This window comes from Callorhinus ursinus, unplaced genomic scaffold (genome assembly GCF_003265705.2).
Source record: "Callorhinus ursinus isolate GAN/ISIS: 27379988/994484 unplaced genomic scaffold, GSC_fseal_2.0 scaffold43, whole genome shotgun sequence".
NCBI classification, from domain to species: domain Eukaryota; kingdom Metazoa; phylum Chordata; class Mammalia; order Carnivora; family Otariidae; genus Callorhinus; species Callorhinus ursinus.
The window spans coordinates 3,580,274-3,601,761 of NW_027397105.1; the positions used below are offsets into that span (position 1 = coordinate 3,580,274).

The 21,488-nt window shown below is 55.0% G+C and overlaps 1 protein-coding gene across 19 annotated transcripts in view; it reads right to left on the bottom strand.

The window, feature by feature from the left end:
* The window catches only part of PIK3R5 (phosphoinositide-3-kinase regulatory subunit 5), a 64,320-nt gene extending 45,128 nt beyond the window's left edge, over positions 1 to 19,192 (bottom strand). For 2 of the 19 annotated variants that reach the window (XM_073881687.1, XM_073881686.1), the window contains exons 1-2: positions 18,215 to 18,371; positions 11,199 to 11,377 (exon numbers count right to left, since the gene is read on the bottom strand). In XM_073881687.1, coding sequence (XP_073737788.1) covers positions 11,199 to 11,377; positions 18,215 to 18,337 — 302 coding nt within the window. In that variant the 5' untranslated portion in view covers positions 18,338 to 18,371. The other 17 variants (XM_025864345.2, XM_025864340.2, XM_025864344.2 and 14 more) reach the window with 14 other exon arrangements.
* Between the last annotated feature and the right edge of the window lie 2,296 nt (positions 19,193 to 21,488).

Here is a 21,488-nt window from a genome sequence, read left to right on the forward strand (position 1 = left end):
AGGTGCTACTAATATGACTGGGGCTTGTTGTTTGCTTTCATGATGGAAGGAAACACTGAGCTTCATTCAGGTAGAGGTGGGTGACAGCAAAGATGGCGCACATTTCCCACGCAAGTTCTTGGACCCCCTGGGTAAGAGCCATTGCTCCCCAGAAGCTGTGTGACCCAGAGGAACAGGCATGTGGGCAGGGAGAGCAGGGCCTGATACAGATCACCGTCTTCAGGAGTCCTGCCGTGAGGAGGGGTCACCTTCCTGCTCACCCTCCTTCCCTAGTCCGGAATTCCTCAAATCCCCTTCTCTGGGAAGGGCCCTAAATAGTGTTTCCATTTCCCTTGCTGGTTCCCATCTTTTTCTTAGTCTTACCCGTCCTAGCTCTCTCAAGACAGTTTAATACCTTCTTAAAATAACACCCTGGAGAGGTTTGGGGAGTTTCTAATCTCTCATATCAGACTTCTTATATGACTTCAGAAGGGCAGTCCCTAAGCTCGGTTCCCCCAGGAGAGGGGGAGGCCCCAGCTAAATGTGTGGTATGGAGACACTGAATGAAAACCCAGGGCAGAGCCCAGCAAGGGGGGCCCTGGGGGCACAGCAGTTCCCTGGGCAGAGAGCCACTGCCCTCTCGCCTCCTGGGGGGCTGCTTGGGTAACAGAGAACAGTGAGTTAAGCCATGTAACCTCTGTGGACCTCAGTTTCTTCATCCACAAAATGGGAGATGGGCCTCTCCATAGTGGCCCATTATGGGGGCGGGGGAGAGACAACAAAAATCCGTGAATACAGCCCCAAACGAACCATCAGGCATGTTCAGAGTTCACCCCCTAGCAAGATGAGACCCAGGGGAAACTCACCAAGAGCACCAAAGGGGGGCTTTCTGGCCTTCCACTACAGGCTCAGCGCACAAAATGACCGCAGCTTCCCCTCCGCCAACCGCACACCTCCTGCTGTTCTGAGACACAGCCAGGGAGGGGATGGTTTGGGGCAGAGCCAGAGCTTGGACCCAGACCTCTTCAGCCCCTTCCTGTTCTTCCTCTAAAGTCAAGGCACCCCATCGGGGGCCCATGCAGAGTCCCCTCTGTCTTGGCCTCAGTGTCTCCATAGAAAAAGCGCCTCCCGAGGGCCCTTCCAGCTCCAGTCCGACCCAGGAGGGATGAAGCATTTCCCTTCCCACCTACGCCACCCATCTCCGTCCCCCAGCAAGGGGACAGTGGCCCCAGCTGCAGTGGCCCCGGGGCACAGAGACCACTCTGCTTCCTGTCTCATCACGGTGATAAAGGGGGGGGGCCGCAGACAGGGCGTGGGGACAGGTGCAGGGAAGCCCGACTCCACAAAAGCACATGCCCCTGCATCACCAAGGGCCAGCATCACCAAGATACAACACCTGTTTCCATGGTTCTGGAGACCTGCCTGCCCCACACAGCAGTGCTTGGGGGTGCGGGGGGAGGGGGCACAGGGCAAGGGGGACAGACAGAGAGAGAGAGAGGACAGGCAGCGGGAGGAATGGTGAGGAGGGGACTTAAAGGCCGGGGTTGACCAGAAACACCCTTAAAACGTCCTGGGCCTGGGGACAGATGAAAGAAGTTCAAAAACAAAAACAGAAAAAGTCAAAATGCACACCAGCAGCCCCAGTGTTTCCTGTTTTTCTAACAAATCACCAATGATTTCCAAGAAAAGCAAGCCGTGCTGCGCTCGGCCCCGGGCACAGCCGCAGAATTTGCACATCTGGCCTGTGCTTCGAGAGCGCCCCGTGCCTCGCGCACCCCAGGGCACAGGATGTGGCCGGCGGAGAGGTCGGCAGCTCCGGGGTGCACAGGGGCGCAGGGCCGTGAGCGCTGGGGACCCCTCTCTGCAGGAAGACCCCCTGCAGACCCTTCCGGGGGGGGGGGTCACGTGGGGGGCTTCCCCAGGCCTGTCGATTTCTCTGAGAATTTCCAGGCTGGTGGTGCGGGGGTTTCGGGGACACCCCGTGGGGCCAGGTTTCCCATAGAGGAGGGCGAGGCACCCCAGGGCTCTTCGCAAGTGCCCCCCCCACACAAACACACACAAAAAGGGTCTGGGCTCTTTCAAAAGCTCCCCTGGAGGGAAGAGCAGACCCTGGAGCTGGGCAGAGGATCAGCCCCCTTCTCACCTCCCCAGGAAGCATACCCTGCTCCTGCCTGCCCACCCCTCCAGGAAAACCCAGCTGCCCCTGGAGAGCCCCTCTCTGCACCCCTTCCCCTGCCCCATCCCTCTTCCCTCCTCATCCCTAACCAGAGCCTCCTTCAGCAGTTCCTCTGCACACTGCCGTGCTTCACCCACAGCTGATGCCCCAGGCCCTGAGCAGACAGATGCCTCCTTCCCTGCCAGCGATGCCAGGGCAGGGAGGGGGTCTCTATGCACAAACACTGAGCAACCTCGCATCACCCATTCAGGCTGGGGGCAAGTCCTACAGGCCTGCAGGTGCAGTGAACCCCCCCAGCAGCCGGGGCTCGGGTCAGAGGCAGGCTGTAGGTGGGAGTCATGGATGGAAGGAAGGCAGAGGTGTCCCACCTCTATCTGCTTTCAGCCTCACCCCTGTTTGGCTCCTAAGCCAGGGGGCAGAGTAATCCTTAGGTTGACCACACACACACACACACACACACACACACACACACACACACACACGCCTTCTGCTGACCTATTTGAAAGCAAGCTGTTGGTTGCAGATATCATGACAAGTCACTACTAAATGTTAGATTGAACTGTATCAAACAGGAGCGAGTATCACCAAGTGCATATGGTTCAATCTAACACCTGAGCATGCACCCCTTAAGAACAAGAGCATTCTCCAGCCTGAAGATACCATTATCACACCGAGCAAAAAAATAACGACACAAGGTTTGTCTGCCGCGCCCCAGGACTGTACATATTTTACAGAGCACAGGTCTGTGCCTGACTCCCCACCATCCCCATGCCTGGGGGATGGGAGGGCTCATCCCTGGGGCAGGGGCGTGGGCAGGCGTGGGAGGAGGGAGGACACTGGGCTCAGCAACCACCTTCCACTGGGAGTTTATGCTGGCCGGGCTGCCCGGCAAATATCCGAAAATCCTCCACAACCCTACGACAACACAAAATGAGAATTCTTCCCCAGGGAAAACAGAAGGTACATGACAAGGCTATATTTTCCCAAGATGGGGTCACCCCATCTCTCATCCCATAGCCTCTTCCACGGTGCAGCCATGCCCCTTGCCCATCAAGACGTGGAGCCTGAGCGGGCTTGTGACTGTTTTGACCAACTGATGACAGCAGACGCAACAGCGTGTGGCTTCCCAAGCTGGGTCATAAGGCGGAGCAGCTCTTGCCTCATTTGCTGGAAGTCTTGCACTCGGCGCTCGGAGCAGTCGAGTAAGAGATCTGACTAGCCGGCTAGAGGCTGCCATGATAGGAGGAAGTGCTTAAGAGGGAGTCCACCCTAAATTCATTTACTCAAAGAAAAACTTCCCTTATCGAGTGAATATGACCACAAGATATTTTGCTCAATGCTGTGGTAGATACAAACATGACTAACACACTGCCCTTCATTTCAGATACTGAGATCTGCTGACGCCACCCTGGAAGGTGCCACCTCCTGGGGACCAGAATGACCACAGCCGACACACCAGGTGCGCTTCTGCCTCAGAACCTTTGCACTTGCTGTTCCCTTTGCCTGGAGTGCTCTTCTCCCAGACGTCTTCTAGGTTCATTCCCTTGCCTCTTTCCAGTCTTTATGTTATGTTGTCGAGGAGGGCTTCTGGCAAACCCAACCTCTGGCACATCTGTTTTATTTTTCCCACCTCTTACCACCAACGGACACACTGTACATGTTACTTATTATTTATCATATGTGCTGCCCATCCTTTTCCTCCAGCCCCATTAGAATGTAAGCTCCACAAGGACTTAGAAGAGTGCCTCGCACATATTTGCTAGATGAGTGAAGGCACAGCGAATGAATGAGGGAACAATAAAGAGATTTCAAGGATGACAAAAGAAGAGAGATGGATATGGGACCATGCACACCTTGCTTGACTGAGATACGGATGCTGCTTTTCTCAGATGAATCTACAGGTTGACCCGCAGCAAGGCCTCGGGATGGTGGCATGCTTCACCTGGACAGCAGCTGGAAGGTTTCCTTAGGATAAAATCAAGCCATCTGATAAACTGTTGTTCCTCTAATCATCTGTCTTGGAAGCGTGATGCCTGGGATGTATGGCAAAGACAGAAGGGAGGTCCCCAAAAGAGAATGGACACAAAGGAGGAGTGAGCGTGTCAGGAAAGGAAGGCTTGAGAAAAGCACCAAGGACACCAAAAAGGGCCTGTAGAGTTATTTTCAGAACTCAAGCCTGGGGATAAGGCTAGCCACTCTGGGCATGTGGGGCAATAGTTACAGATGCTCTAGAGAAAGCAGAACCACTCTACCGCCTACTTCCTCCATCACTCTTTCTCAAAGAGAATGGTCATCCTACTGGAAAGTATGGATCAAAGAGGGTTTATTTAACCAACAGTGAGCATGTATTCAGAGTCTACTATTGGAGGGTCTTAGTAGGCACTGGGGGTCCAGAAATCTCAAGGAGCTCGTGGTCAGATGGGAAGATGGGATCCTCAAAGGTCACCACGCATAGTGACAGGACCACCACCACCATCACCACCAATGACAAATACATACCAGACAGAAATCACTAGAAAAACAGGCAAAAGACTTGAATACATCTTTCATGAAAGAGGCTCTCCAAATGGCCAATAAACATGAAAAGGTGCTCAATTTCATTAGTCATAAGGGAAATGCAAATTCAAACCACGATGTAATACCACCACACACCCACCAGAATGGCCAAAATGAAAAACATAGAAAACCCTGTTTGTGAGGATATGAAGCACCTTGAACCCTCACGGCTGCAGGTGGGGGGGAGGTGCAAACCAGGACGACCAGTTAGTACTACCCACTCAAGTGCAACCTGTGCATGGCCCATGACACAGCAATTCCACTCCCAGACTTTTACTCAGAGGACACACACCACAAAGTTCAGAGCAGCACCATTCGAACTGGATTATACCTAACGGGCGAGGCATCCAGCGAAGGTTAATATGCAGTGCAATAAGAACTTGGAGGAGGGAGAAGGTCAATTAGCAATGCTGCTCTGAGAGGGTAATTCCCAAGATAATTCTTCAGGAAGGAACAACTTCCCTGGGATTTTCAGGCTCAGTGATGGGAAGATGGACAGAGGTGGGATGCAGGCTCAGTGGTGGGAAGATGGACAGAGGTGGGATTCAGGCACAGCAGTGGGAAGAGGATAGAGGTGGGATTCAGGCTCAGCTGTGGGAAGATGGATGGAGGTGGGATTCAGGCTCAGCAGTGGGAAGATGGATGGAGGTGGGATTCAGGAATAGCAGTGGGAAGATGGACGGAGGTGGGATTCAGGCACGGCAGTGGGAAGATGGACAGAGGTGGGATTCAGGCACGGCAGTGGGAAGATGGATGGAGGTGGGATTCAGGCTCAGCAGTGGGAAGATGGACAGAGGTGGGATTCAGGCTCAGTGGTGGGAAGATGGACGGAGGTGGGATTCAGGCATGGCAGTGGGAAGATGGATGGAGGTGGGATTCAGGCACAGCTGTGGGAAGATGGACAGAGGTGGGATTCAGGCTCAGCAGTGGGAAGATGGACAGAGGTGGGATTCAGGCACAGCAGTGGGAAGATGGACGGAGGTGGGATTCAGGCACAGCTGTGGGAAGATGGACGGAGGTGGGATTCAGGCACAGCTGTGGGAAGATGGACGGAGGTGGGATTCAGGCTCGGCAGTGGGAAGATGGACGGAGGTGGGATTCAGGCACGGCAATGGGAAGATGGACAGAGGTGGGATTCAGGCTCAGCAGTGGGAAGATGGACAGAGGTGGGATTCAGGCTCAGTGGTGGGAAGATGGATGGAGGCGGGATTCAGGCATGGCAGTGGGAAGATGGATGGAGGTGGGATTCAGGCACGGCAGTGGGAAGATGGACGGAGGTGGGATTCAGGCACAGCAGTGGGAAGATGGACGGAGGTGGGATTCAGGCTCAGCGGTGGGAAGATGGACAGAGGTGGAATTCAGGCTCAGTGGTGGGAAGATGGACGGAGGTGGGATTCAGGCTCGGCAGTGGGAAGATGGACGGAGGTGGGATTCAGGCTCAGCGGTGGGAAGATGGATGGAGGTGGGATTCAGGCTCAGTGGTGGGAAGATGGACGGAGGTGGGATTCAGGCTCGGCAGTGGGAAGATGGACAGAGGCAATAGGCATAAGAAAGCATGATTCCTTTAGGGAAGGGCAGGTGATCAGCTCCACTGGAAGATACAGTATGACACGGGGCGCACTGGGAAAGTTTGCTTCATGGGCTGGGGTGGCAGAAGGGAATGGCCTTGGATAGCAGGCTAAGCGTTAAGGGTTTATTCAAGAGCCTTGTGTGGCTATTGCTGAACTTTCAACCGGTGCATAACACATCAGCATTGGGATTCAGAAGGATCACACTCACAACGGGTGAGGGGGAGACCAGGGGAGAGACGGCCGCCGCGGAGGGCTATGAAGTCAAATAGAGAGTGTGCTGCTTAAAAGGAGCTGAGAATTGCAGATGAGCATAAATACATCCCCAAGTCATAAGGAAACCAGAGTTTGTGAGAGGGGACTGCTACCAATCATCTTTGAAGAACTGGAGTAAATGAAAGATGTACAAGAGAAATATCTAGAGTGAGACAGACACCCAAAGACAGAGACAGACACTAGAAAGGGCTGTCTCAATTTTAAAGGACATCAAAAGCGTAGAATCTTGGGAGCAGTCTCTGAGCCGGCCAGAACCCTGGCAGCGTTCTCTGCATGTCATTAAAGGCAGATTGAGAACACTCATGAAAGGACCCGGGGGGTCACCAGGGGCTGGAATGGCCTCATGAACAGTAATACAAGAAAATGCACGAAAATAGCATCTCTGGATTTGAGCGAGTCCTGCTAGAGTCACGTGAGAACACGGAAAAGGGCGAGCTGAAGAAGGACACAGACAGAGGGATTCATCCCTGGTTCAATACTGGTGTCAGCTAAAGAGTGTCAAGGATCTTCATCAGAACTCAGCTTTTGGCCCTTTAAAGCATGCCATTTTTCAATACACAGCTCAGTGGCATTAAGAACACTCACATGGCCGGGTAGGCATCACCACCATCCATCTCCAGAACCTCTTTATCTTCCCGAACTGACACTCCACACCCATGAAATGCTAACTCCCCAAGCCTCTCTTCCTATTCCCCAGCCCCTGGTAATCACTGGTCTTCTTGCTGTCCTTATGAGTCTGACAACTCTGGGTTCCTCATATACAAGGAACCATACCATATTTGTCCTTTTGCGGCTGGCTCATTTCACATCACATAAAGCCTTTAAGGTTCATCTATATTGGAACATGTCAGAATTTTACTCCTTTTTTGAGGCTAAATAATATTCCATCGCATGTACCTGCCATGTTGTGTCTACCCTTCATCTGTAGACGGACATTTGGGTGGATTCCAGCTTTTGATAGAGAATGCCATCTGTATTTTAAGGGTTTTCAACAGAGCTCAGAAGGCACACTTGCCACAGAACAGGAGGGATAAAGAACCTTTATATGACAGTGAGAATTCAGAAAGACCTCAAACTAGTGGAGTCCAAACGTGGATGAGACTCTCCTAATTGTCCTCCTACATCCGTTCTCCTTTCTTCTATAATAATATAATGTTTAGAAGTCTTAGATTACATTTCCCAGATTCTCTTGTAGTCAGGTGTGGCCACGTGGCTATCCTCTGGCCGTTGGAATAGAGGTAGATATTCATGAGTGCCATTTCCACATCATGCCTTTGAAAGGAAGAGGCATGCCTCCTTCCTTCCCTTTCCTCCTCTTGCTAGCTGGAATGCAGATATGATGGCCATTGCTAGGCAGCCATTATGCACCACAAGATGAAAGCCACATGTTCAGGCAGGCAGATCAAGACAGAAGGAGCACAGGTTCCCAATCTACAAAGGTGTCTTCTTCTTCTTTTTATTTTTATTTTTTTAAAGATTTTATTTATTCATTTGAGACACAGAGATAGAGAGAGAAAGAGAGCATGAGCAGGGGGAGAGGCAGAGGGAGAGGGAGAAGCAGACTCCCCGCTGAGCCAGGAGCCCGATGTGAGGCTCGATCCCAGGACCCTGGGATCATGACCCAAGCCGAAGGCAGACGCTTAACCATCTGAGCCAGATGGCGCCTCCATCCACTAACCCAGGCGCCCTACGAAGGTGTCTTCTTTACGCCACCACCATGCTATGTCTCTCTGATACAATATAGTTCAGTCAATACTGAGTTATCTAAGAAGCAAAATTAGATTTTTGTTTGGGTTGTTACTATGTCATTTTGATACAGCTGGTAGGATTTTCCCCAAACTGGTGGAGTAGGTTTTATGATCTGACCTTAGAGACCACAGAGCATGCCCCCACATTCCCCTTTAAGAAGACACACCACAGAAGATGAAGTCATACTCCCAGAAAAGCAGCATGCAGCTTCTCTACAGCAAGCCCACCTCCGTGTATCCCACTCTGGGGGTGCAGGAGCAGGGACTGACTTATGTAAAGGTCAGACATCCTTTGGAGTGAACTGGGTTGGCCAGCTAGGATTGAAGCAATTCAAGTCAAGAGGGACAGTTCTGATAACTGAATTCGAGATAATCTCCTACTGGTTGGGTAGCTGGGACCATGCAAATACAGTGTAGGCATTAACAGAACTTGTCTTCCTGAAACAAGATCAGATAGTTTTGTGAACAATTACGTCCCCAAGGCAAAACTATGAAGACAAAAAAGATCAGTGATTGCCCACGGTGGCGGAAACAGAAGAAATGAACAGGCAAGGCACAGAGGAATTCTAGGACATTCAAAATGCTCTGTATAATATTACAATGATGGCTATGGGTCACTATATGTTTACCAAAACTCACAGAATGCCCAACACCAGGCGTGAACCCTGACGTAAACTATGCATTTGGCGTGACTATGATGTGTCAATATATGTTCATCCTTGGTTGAAAATGTACCATTCTGGTGGATGATGCTGAGAACAAAGGAGGGCTATGCATGCGTTGGGGGGAGGGGACGTGTACAGGAAATCTCTGCACCTTCCTCCCAATTTTGTTGCAAACCTGAAATTGTTCTCAAGAATTAAGTCTTCAGGGGCGCCTGGGTGGCTCAGTCATTAAGCGTCTGCCTTTGGCTCGGGTCATGGTCCCAGGGTCCTTCGATTGAGCCCCCATCGGGCTCCGTGCTCGGTGGGAAGCCTGCTTCTCCCTCTCCCACTCGCCCTGCTTGTGTTCCCTCTCTCGCTGTATCTCTCTGTGTCAAACAAATAAAATCTTAAAAAAAAAGAATTAAGTCTTTATTTAAAAAAAAAAATGATTATCCTGTTGCCGCCTCCATCCACTAGGCAGGTTGTAGGAGTAACAGGCAGTGAGAAGTAATCCCTGATCTTCGGAAACACTGAATGGGGAGGAGAAGGGGGGAAACTGGACTCTGAGGGGTTGAGCTCTGGACCCGAGGTGGGACTATACCGACCCAATCTCTTTAACAGTCCCCATACAGGAGCCTTGACGGGGAGCCAGCAGAACGGAGCCTTGGTCCAAGAACGGGCGTTCTCCATCCACCTCGGGACGATGCTGGACCATGACAGCATGCTGCCTTGGGCCAGAGGCAGGAGAACAGGAGAATGAAGAATGGGTGGCACCTCCTTCATCCACGGCCTCCAACACATGGCCATACAGTCTCGAAGGCTCGCTTCTGCCAACTCCCACAAGTCCCCAGCACGTTTTTCCAGCTGACTCGGGAACCTTCTAGAACAGCCTCCTCTGCCAAGCCCACACAGATTGCACGCCATAGGCCTGAGCTCCTTAGCATCACTAGCTCAGAAATGGGTTTTCTGGATGCCACCCAAGGCCAGTCCTTCCCCAAGGCCACCTCCTCAAATCACCTCCCTCAGCCCACTTCTGCCTAACGTAAGGGGTTTTATGACCAATCTCTTTAAAAAGCCATGCCCTTGCTTTTTGTCGTTCCTCTGCGTCTTAGAGCACCTTATACCCAAACCAATATTATCACACCAGGACCCACAGGCCAAGGTGACATCACAGGAGTCCTCGGCACCTCTGCCCTCCAGCTGGGCAGCTCATCTCTACGTTTCTCTAATGGGTTCAGAGGAAGAATTCACCGCAGAAAACCACCTCGGGGCATGAAAAGTCAGGTGGCGATGGTGAGCCCCATCTTTAGATCACCCACTTGCTACAGAGGGAACCCTAGAGTATTCCTGTCCCCAGGGCCACCAAAGCCCGAGGTACTTTACCAGACCCGTCCAGACGCTGCTGTCGGGTCGCAGGGATAGTAGGGGATCCTGGACACAAGCTTGTGCTCTTCTGTGGGTGGTCCCAGGCTGCTAGGGGGAGCCCAGGGCCACTGCCACAAATGTTGGAGGAGGTGGGGAAGGCCGTCTCAGCTCCCTCGGCCCGTTTCTCAGGGGGCACAGAGAATGGTGTCACTGTCTACGTTGGAGGAATCAGGATGGGAGGGTTCTCTCTCCTCGGGCATCTTCCGCAGGGCTCTGTCCTTCCCAGAAAGCCCTCCTTCCTCTCCAAAGCATTACCCCCATTCAAAAGTGGGGGCGTGGGGAGGAAGGGAAAAAAAACCCAAACCTCACCCACGCTTACCCCCGGCGATCGCCCTGCTTGGGAGTGACAGAAGGGAAACTCCTTTTGCTCTAAAGGGTGCCCACTTGACTAGCAGAGCCACGTTCGGGAACAATGCTTTATAAGCTGTAAAGGGCAGTATGCAAACTAACCATGCTTAATGGTAGAACTTTACTTCCTCCCAATTTAAAAACTCCCAAGGGAGTTCTATGCCTCCCTTGGCCTCCTCCAGGGTCAGCATGGCCGGGCACCCCTGGGGATGTTTGCAGAATCCCCAGAAATCCTCCAAGCATTTCTTTGTCCCGCTCCCGCCTGAAAACACGGCTCCTGATTGCCCCACAGCCTGCCCGGTAGGCAGGACAGGAAGCCCCTCTGCCTTGTAAACATCGTGTTGCAAACAGACACTTTACTTCCCCAGGTCCCTGCATAGAAGCGGCCATCGGTCCGGGAGTGACTTGTTTGGGGCCGGCCGCCCCGGGCTTTCCCACCACCAGACTTACAGAACTGCTTGTCTTAGATCTGACTCACCTGGAGGATGGGACGAGGGTTCCCCAGGAGTGGGCTCTCAGCATGTGTAGTTGGCCAGGGGCCCCTGGGGCCTGGAGGGACCCCACGGGCTGGGGGGAGACATGTGCCTTGTCCTGTCCAGGAAGGCAAAGACACAGGATTTTGGTGCTCCTTCGGATGCCCACAGAATCCACGGGTGCCTGGAGGGTGCAGTTCCTGAGTTGGGGGATGACTGAACCCCACGAGATCTCAGATGGGGGGGACGGTCAATCACCTGCCATCCGAGCCTGGGGCCCCGGGCTTCCTCCCTATGGAGGCTCAACCGGCCAACACGGACTGAGCACCACCAAAGCCTGGCCCCGCTGGGCACTGGGGAGAAGGGGCTGAACACGACAGCTGGGGAGTCTCCTCATCGGGAGGGAGGAGAGAGGCAAGAGCACATGTTAGGTCCTGGAGAAACTGAGGCAGGCAGCCTGGCTGGAGGAGGGGTGAGCGTTCGGGGAAAAGACTCCAGGAGCCGGACTCAGTGTTGACACCTGAACGGGAAGCCAAGGACTCTGGGCTTTCCCTGGGAGGTAGGGCGTCACCAGAGGCTTCCAGAAGCTTCCGAGCACGGTGACGAAGGGGTTTTCGCAGGAAGAGCATGGTGACAAAAGCTGAATGGCGAGTGGCGGGTGCGGTGGGGAAGTGAGAGAAGCCAGGACCCCGGGGGGAGGCGGCGACATGACACGGACCAGGGAGCGGGAAGATGGAGGGAGGACACAGAGGTGACTCCACGGTTTCACGTCTGGGAGGCTGTTGTCACCAGAGACAAGAATGGGGAAGTCCGCAGAGGAAGCCCGCTCTGTGGGTGAGGAGCTGGGCTCCCGACAGGGGTTGAAGTCGAAATGGTGCAAACAGCAGGCCCGGGCTCGGAGCCGTGGGTGTGGGACAGGGACAGAGATGGACCCCAGGATGGCTGGAAGAGAGAAAGCCCCAGGGGAGCTGTGGGCATCGGAGGCCTGGGCAACCCCAAGGGACATACCAGGTAGGAGGAGGCCACCAGAATTCGCCATGACGGAGCCACCAGTGACCTTGGAGGCAGCCGACCTATAGACAGAGGGCTGGGTGGTGGGAGGCATGGCGCCCTGGGGTCTGAACTTGGCAGCCGCCGGGAGTCCTGCCATTAAGACGAGTGCCATGAGGGAAGGAGCAGCTCCTCTAAGTCTACTAGACTCGGAGAGCAGACTGGGGCAACTCACAGGCTGGGCCCCTTTGATCCAGGAGGGAAGGGGCTGGGAGGGATGAGCGGGTGACCTAGGGACAGAGGCCGGGATGGGGAGCTGTCACCTCCCACCCCCACCCCATGGTGTGAACGTCAGGCTGCAGCCCCCTGGGTTCCCTTAGGCGCAATAGCAGGCGAAGGAAAACTCTGACTTTGTCTTCTCAGAACGCAGCTCCCAAGATGTCAGTACAGAAGTGAATGCAAAACACAAAGATCTATGAAACACTGGCTCCCAAAACCCCACAATAAGAGTCCATTAATCCCCACCAGGAGGTTGGGCAGGCTGGCCCTGATAGCGGGTCTCAGACAGCCACCTGGAAAGGCGATCCTCAAAGTGGGGCTCGATGCGTGTCCCTCAGCAGGGGCTGGAAGGAGCCAAGAACAAGAGAGCCCCCCACAAAAGCCCACGCTCCAGCACAGGATGTGGGCAAGGGTCCTGGGGTCTCCTGCCCTGGATGGCGACACTTTTCTGACCACCAAAGCACCCCCACTCCGGAGGAACAGGCCGTGGGTTTTGGGGGGGGGGGCATCCGGCCAGCTTCGGGATTTGTTTATTCAAGGCCACCGAACTTCTTAAATTCAAATTCCGTTGTCAGGACAACCGGTTTGTATACAACCAGTCTGACGCGGCCACTATGATTTGGAGAACTAGAGACCTGGGAATGGAGCAGCTGTGGCCTCCATTCTCACGGCAATCATGTCCACATATGACATGTATTTCCCCTGAATGCTTCCCCCAACGGGGAACTCATTACCATAAGGCCACCCAGGCCATTGTTGATCTGTTCTGAATTTGTCCACGATCTTCCTTGTAGCAGACTTGCGGCCTATTTAGGTCCTGTTTTTTCCTTCCTGGAGAATGATCCTCGCAGAGCAGGCAGCCTTCGCCTTTTCCCTTCAAACATCTGGAGACAGACACAACTTGTCCCTGGTGCCCTCTTCTTCTTAGAGGAAAACCTCTCTGCTTCTTTGGTCCTTTGGCATGATGTCATCACCATCTTGGCGACCTGTGTCTGTGTACGACGTGGTTTATCAGCATCCCCACCAGATGCAGCACCTGGAGCCGAACTGGGCCATCTGGTCGCCCAAGGGCGTGGGCAGTAAGGACTCGTGGGAACTCGTGGCTGACCGCTGGAGGCCAAGAATCAAAGGTGACACGCAGCTGGGGAGCACTGAGGCAGCAGGTATGTGCCTGGAAGGCTCTGGAAGGGCGAAGAGGAGAGGAAAAAAGGCCCCCGGAGGCCGGGATGTGCGGGCAGAGGAACCAAAGACCAGAGCCTTTATCCCGACTTCCCAGGAACAGATCACGCCCCTGCTCCGGCCACCAGCCCGCGATGCGGAAGGAGATGAGACTCCTCCAGCATCACTTTGCAGAGCCTGACACCTCCACACCTGACAACAGCAGGACAAAAGCAACACGCGGGCCGACCTTACTTACGAGAAAGGATGCAAAAAATCCGAAAGAGGTTCCGAGCACGTCAAATCTGGCACTGCCTTTAAAGAATAAAACGCCTTGACCAAACGGAGTTTGTTCTAGAAATGCAGGAGGGGCTCAATCCAAGGAAGCTAATGATACCATCTGTCACATAAATCTATGGCAAGGCAAAAGGACGCAAGAATCTCCTGGTAAGATGCTGACAGAACTATTCAACAGACTTCACTTCCATTCAGGCTTCTAAAAATCCTTCGTCATGAGGAACGGAAGAAAACTTCCCTCACACGTGGCACTTGACCGGGCCCCCACATCAGAGATACAAGGCCCCAGGCTCAGGCTGGTCCCTGGGCGCTCGGGGAGCTGGGAGCATCTGTGGCAAAGAAAGAGCAGTGCTGGGACGGAGCAGAGGGTTTCTTGTAAGGACGCCACGAGCAAAAGTAACGCTTGTACGTCATCTTGAAAATGGCCTGAATTCAAGACTTGATGAGAAGTCCAGAAAGTGTAAGCACGGAGGGTGGGGGCTCCGTGAGTGGTCAGGGAGCTCATCCCCTGCGCCCACCCCCCCCCCCCACTTTTTTTTTTTATTTTTTTTTTTTTAAAAGATCTTCTTTATTTATTTGAGAAAGAGAGAATGAGAGCCAGAGAGCACAAAAGGGAAGAAGGTCAGAGGGAGAAGCAGACTCCCCGCTGAGCAGAGAGCCCGATGGGGGACTCGATCCCAGGACTCCAGGATCATGACCTGAGCCACCCAGGTGCCCCCCTTTTTTTAAAGTTTTTATTTATTTATTTGTCAGAGAGAGAGAGAGAGCACAAGCAGGGGGAGTGGTAGGCAGAGGGAGAAGCAGGCTCCCGGCTGAGCAAGGAGCCTGACGTGGGGCTCGATCCCAGGACCCCGAGATCATGACCTGAGCTGAAGGCAGTCGCTTAACTGACTGAGCCACCCAGGCGTCCCAACCCTGACCTTTTATGCAAAACTTGGAAAGAGAGAGGGAGAGAAATCATGTATATGTGTGTACGCACATGTGTGCCTTTTTTCTGGCCGAGGGGCGGGGTGGTAGAAAGTCTACCATCTCCATTATCAAGGAAGAGCCGTGCAGATGTGCAGATGTGATCTAACCCAGAAAAACACACTGAGGAGGTGGGCCGTCCCAGCCCGGCTGCGTGGACGTGGCTCTGTGACCATGTGCCTCGTGCCAAGAGTCCCAACCACAAGGCCATTCAGGCACAGACACTCAGACCCCAAGCGCCCACACGGACTTCGTGGTTCTGGGAGGACAGCTCTGGATGGAGAAGGATGTGGGTGGAGGGGGGGCGTTGACCGGATTATAGAAAACCAGCGTTTCTTAACCCTGTAAGGGCAGCTGCTCCGGAAAGGGACAGAATGAAGGCTCGGCAGACAATGTGGTGCAGGGGCTCCCTTCGAAGCTGGGGCCCTCCTGCCAGGAGACCACGGGGGCAGCGGTGAAACATGCTCCCTGCTGATGATCAGTGCCGAGGAAAAGGGGAACACCGCTAATAGAACTGATGGCCTGCAAGGGCCTGAGCCCCTGGTCCATGCCACACACTGGGTGAGCTACCTGCCTAATGGTAGGGATTACTACGATCGATCGGCATTGCTGTTTGTTTCTATCTTGCATCTCTCAAGTCTCACCATGAATAGGATTTGGCTAGGGAAGCCTTTCCTTCACCCTCCAAGCTATATGGCGCTCCCTTTGTGTAAAATCACAGGCCCCTGCTAATTCTCACCAGTGTGATGAAATGGGAGGTGGGTCTAGTGTCCCGCCCGCCTGATGAATCTCATGAGGGCAGGAACAACTGTCCTGTGTTGCTCAGGAGGGAGGGAGGGAGCCCAGCACCTGCCCGGGACAGGGAAGGTGTTCCGTAAAAAAGTGCTGAGCCAGTGAAGGGAAAGTGGGAGCTCAGGAAGGGACTGTAGAAAGCACCTGTTACACACCTCCCCGCAGGTGAGAACGGACACCCCAGGGGATGGGCGCGGACGGAACCAAGGTCACATGCCTTTCAGCGCAGGAGACACGCGGAAACAAGGTCAATCAACTCCAAGGGAGGCAGAAGCCCAGACGCCACATTCAGCCCTCGTGCCCCAGCCCCTGCCCCCAACAAGGAAACCACACAGCCTCATTTGCCTAGGTCAACAACAGCAGCTAGAAGACTCCAGAGGACCCGAAAATGAAAAGCACACCCCTCCCTCCTGCAGGCGGCAACTCCCATTGTTGGTGCGCATGGATTTCTTGCCTCTGACATCCTGGGGGGTGGGGGTGGGGTTATGGTGAGAGCTGAACAGCCACACAGAGCATCAGGTGGCTCAGGTGAGCAAGCCAACATGTTGCTGGTCAGACCCTGTAGGCCAGAGTGGTCAGTGCCCCGGCAGGAGGACATACGAGGTGTGCTGAGCACAGGCGGAGTGGTCAGGGCCGGGGAGTGGGGAGGGGGTGGTTGGAAAAGACTTCACAGATGATGAGGTTTGAACAGGGGGGTGGAATCACAGTCCATTGGGCAGTAGAGGAAGGGAATGGCAAAATGAAGGAAGAAATAGCAGGTGCAAAGGCACTGGGGTTTGCCCAAGCTTCCAGAGATACAGCAGGACAGTGGCCCTGAGCTGGCCGGCGAGAGGCCCGGTAGCCATGCCAAGGGGTATGGGCCTTCCCCAGGGGGTGGTGGCAGCTCTAAAGGGTTCACGGTCAAAACTCTTGCTTCGATCTGTTGCCTTACATGACCACGGCGACAGGAGCAAGGCTGGAGCCTAGTACCCCAACTGGTAGACCCACCAGACCCAAGAAGGACCCCGCACCCGCTCTCTGCCACCAGTCACCCACTGTGTCCTACCCCTGAGCCCCCATCCTCCTGCTGGGGGCACCTTGCTACAGCTCTAGCTCCCTTATCCAGAAGGCACCTAACTGAAACCCCCTGTTACCCAGAACCCAGCTGCGAGCCTGGAAGCAAACACAAAAGACCCAGGGCGGGCCACCACTCATGTCCCCAAAGTCATTATTTTGTGTGCCGCCAAGAAAGAAATACTGTTGTCTATTATAATGGTAAGATGCATCTCGATTTCTGAGTCATTAAAATGTGAAAATATGTCTTCAAATCTACGGGATATCCTAATATGTCATACATGGTTGCTCTAGGAACGTCTCATCTTCCCTTTGGGCACAAGTCAGATGTAACCCTTCCTTTTTTCCCTCCCACACACATCTATGCCAGAGCCTCAAAAATCAAACTTACCCCCTCTCCCCTGAGTGACTGCTCATCACTCTCTGGCCCCTCTAGAAGCTTCCTCTCTTAAGAAGCTGATCCAGGCCTTCAGCCCACCCACAGCTGAGGCAAACAACACTTTTGGTTCACAGGGATCCCACAGGGCCAGCCAGGTCAGCCCACTGGGGTGAGCCTCTTGGAACAAAAGCTGGAGTGCTAAGGTGAATCCAAGCTGGGGCTTCTAGGCTGTCCAAGCCAAGAGGCTACTGGGGGCTTCTGGCTCTCCTCTTCTGCCACTTCTCAGCCAAGAGGCCCCTGATCAGTGTGGGGAGCCTCATCATCATTACCCCTCCAGTAACCCCAAACATGCTTTTCACCTAGTACCACCACTTAGCTTCCACTGATTCCTCTTGAAAGAAACAAACAGAGCAGCATGGGAACGAGGAAGGGGAGGCTGAGGTGGTCTGCTTCCATTACAGCTTGGGGAGAGAAGATAATCATCTCCCTCTTAAGCTGGAGGGGGGGGGCGACGCTTAAAATCCCAACGAGGCCCAGCATACAGAGACCCCAAGCCTGCCGGTCCCTACAGTCCTGGCAGCTTATGCTTCAAAAAGCAAGGAAGGGTATCCTGAAAAGAGAGGGTATCCAGGAGAAGAGAGCTTGACCACTGGAAACCTTCTTCTTTGTCTTCCTGGACCCGCACCACGGTGGGCAGGCTGAGGAAGCAGGGAAGCCCCCTGATCTCCATACTCCTGTTCTGCAAGCGCGCAGGAAACAGCTCCCATGTGCAGCTAGTTTCATCACACTTTTCTCATGGAATTTCCCCACAGCGCCCCCCCGGGGGGGGGGAGCACTATTAGAGCCCATTTCACAGATAGGGCAACGGGCTGGGGGAGGGACAGAAGATGCTCAAGGTCACACAGCAAGACCCCAGCGGCAGCTCAAGTCTCCTTTCCACATCACACAGGGCTCCCCAGCAATGGGTCCAGGGCATCACTGAAGGAGCTTATCCAAATTTTAGAAAAATACAGATTCCAGACTTCGCCCCCTCCCCCCGCCCCCTAAAGCTGGGCCTGGGGCCCGGGGAATGCGTGCTTTAACAAGCCCTGGGAACCAGCGCCTTACCAGGTGGTCCAGGGCAGGAGGAAGAGTGTGGACGAGAAGATGCAGCGACCACGGGAGGGAGGAAGGGAAAGGGCGATCCAGAAGGGGCCTTCCGGGCAGACCTGGCCTACTTTGAGCCCTCATTTCGCCTAAACCCACCCCTCCTCTCTGCGCAGAGGCTTGTTAACTCACTCGATACCACATCCTGCTGCTTTCATCTCGCCTTCCTCCTACTGACCTGAACCTCTCACTTATTTACCCCGGGGCCTGGGATGGGCCAGCGCACGCGCACACACGCGCGCACACCTGCACACACGCACCCGCGGAGTCACGCAGGGACACCCGGGTGTCAACACGGCTCCCGCCGCGCGCTGACGAGCCGCGCTCCAGAAAAGCGGCCGGCGCCTGGGCACCTCCGCGACGCCCGGGTCCCGGCGGCGACGCCCACGCTCCCCGCGACCGCTCCCCACGACCGTCCCCAGGCGGAGGGGGCGCGGGCTCCTGACCCCCACTCCGGCCGGCTTTCGAAGGGGGCGGGAGGACGCGGCCAAACGCACCGCCCCGGCGCTCGGCAGGGCCCCCCCGCCCCGGGACGCCCCTTCTGTCTCCGGGAGTACGGGGACGGCAGGTGCGCGGACCCCCGTGCCCCCGGGGCCGGGACACAGCAGGACCGCCCAGCCCGCGGCTCTCAGAGCCCACTGCTCCCCGACGGTCGCCACGCTGCTCCGCCCGCCCCGCCACGCACCTGCAGTCCCCGCCGGGCGCCGAGCCCCTCTCCAGCGGCGACTCCCCGCGCCTCGCGTGCTTTCGGGACCACGACGCCGGGCAGGAGCCGCACTGCGAGTCCCCGCATCGGCCCGGGCTCTGCTCGGACGGCGGGCCGCGGGCGGGGCCACGCCGGGGCGGGGCGGGGCGGGGCGGGGCGCCCGGCGGGTCTCTAGCGCCACCTGGCGGCCGGGGCGCGCGGGCGGCTGGCCCACTCATCCCCCGAGTCCCGCCGGCCCCGCGCAGCGCAGGAGCGGCGGCACCAGCGTGGAGCGCGTCTGCCCTGGAAGGGTCAGTTCCCCGCGGGTGGGCGGCCGCGGCCGGAGGGGCCCCGAGCGCCACCGACCCCCCGGGAGTCAGGTGCGGCGGGTCCCGGAGAGCGGAAGCGCGGCCTCGGCCCCGCAGGACGGGTAGGCGGAGCCGGAGGGCGGCTTGGGGTGGGGGCTTCGGGGAAGGAGGACAAAGGGGAAGCTCCGACGAGCTGCTTCCTTCTCTCGCTGCGACCCAGCGCCCCACTTCCTCCTCCTACTTCTATTTTCTTTGGGTGCTCTTAACCTTTAAAATGCCTGCACCCCTGGTGCGCAGACGGGCGCCTGGACCCCCCCCCCTCTGCAAGAAGGCAGGCCTTCAGCACCGCACCTCTAGCCCCGAGGCTGCCTCTCCCCCTTCCTCCGCCGGTGGCTGTCACTCGGCCATTTCTCGGCCCCCGAAGCGGGGGGTGGGGGGTCATGTCCAGAGTCCAGGTCCTCTTCTTGCCCCTTCCTCCCCCCCCCCCCCCCCGACGACGCTGGCAGGAAGAACTCAGCACGGAGTCGCGGGAGTCCCTGCGCTGCCCTGAGCCTCGTTTCCACACTTACAAAATGGGGGTAAGAAAGTTGTGCCGGCAGCCCTTGCAAGGGAAGAATAGCCCTTGATTTCAGAATTAATACAGGGCAAGGCTGAAATTTCCACCTCCACTGTTGAATGGGACTCTGTGTCACAATAGCTGTGGAAGGCGCTTGAAACTGGCCACAAGGTCGGACGTTACTGTTGGTCAAAAGCCACAGACCTACCTGAGGCTTTGAGGGATGTGAACACCAATGGCTCTTCTCTTCCTGACTCCCAAAATACCAAGAAAAAGCAACTTCCCCAAAGGCACAGAAACAGAAAGTACCCCTGGGCGAACACAACGGTCTGGTTCCAGCCTGCAGTTAGAGCTGCAAAGGGCGCTCAGAGGCCATCTAGCACTTGTATGCGTCATCCACCAACCAGACCCCCGCACGCCACCATTTCACAAATAAGGAACCAGAGCCACGGAAGGGCGAGACGGCACGCTGAGGTCACGCGACTTGGTAAGGGTGGGCGCGGACTCTAGTCTCCCCAATCCCTACTCTTTTACACCACAATAAAAGGAGAAAGGGGAAGATGGACACAGCCCAGAGGTGGCCAGGGTGGGGACACTGGGGTGGAACTGCTCTGGATTCAGGAACTGAGTCTCCAGAATGGCACAATGTATCCCGGATTGACGTGTTGGATTGTGAGATCACTTTGCAAGGCTCAAGAAGACGCTAGAGAAGTTATGGCATGCTTGACTTCCTCCATGCCCCTGGTATTCCTAAAACTGAAGATGTAGGAAGGCCGAGTTGCCCGTTAGAGCTCACTGCCAGGGAGCTGAGCACGCCATGAAGCCCACTTAGTCCCATCCTGCATCCCCTGGGCTTGCCGGGATCCCAGCCCCTCACCAAGTTCCACTCTGTCCTCAGAGGGCTGGCCACTGACCTGAAGATCTGGTCAACACCTGACACCTATTGGCTAGAACTTGGAACTACAGCCATTCTGGCACCTTCTGCCACCTTCTACTCCCACCTCCCCCAAGCCACTGGTTAAGACTCAAGGTGCCCTTGTCACTCCTGTGGCACCTGATTGTGTAATACTTTATACAGCTCTTTGTTGTCGCTCCATATGTCTGGGGCGCCTGGGTGGCTCAGTTGGGCATCTGCCTTTGGCTCGGGTCATGGTCCCAGGGTCCTGGGATGGAGCCCCAAATTAGGCTCCCTGCTCAGTGGGGAGACTGCTTCTCCCTCTCCCACCCCCCACTTGTGCTCTCTCTCTCTCTGTCAAATAAAGCGTTAAAAAATAAATAAAAATATATGTCTATCTATAATCTCTCTCCTTTCAACTGCCTTGTTTTCAAAGAGGAATCTACCCCGTCTGCTTCCTCTTATTACATTTATCCTTAAAGCTCTGAAAATAATCACCAAGGAAACACTAAAATTGAATAAATAAATAACTAAGCAGAGAAAAGACAACGCTTCCTTAATGGTAGAATTCCAGTGACTAAACGTCGGAGGAATGATGGAGTTAGAAATTGGCAGACGTCACAGTAATCATGTTTGCAGGCAAGAGTCATCAATGGATGCTCAGTGTGGTGGCCAAAGGTGTGATGATGAATGGGTTATTCGCCTTAGACTTAAAGTTGCTCCCCACAAACCACCTGTTAGCTACAAAGAAAGAATAGTAACATGACAGTGGAGAAACGGGGAGACCCTAC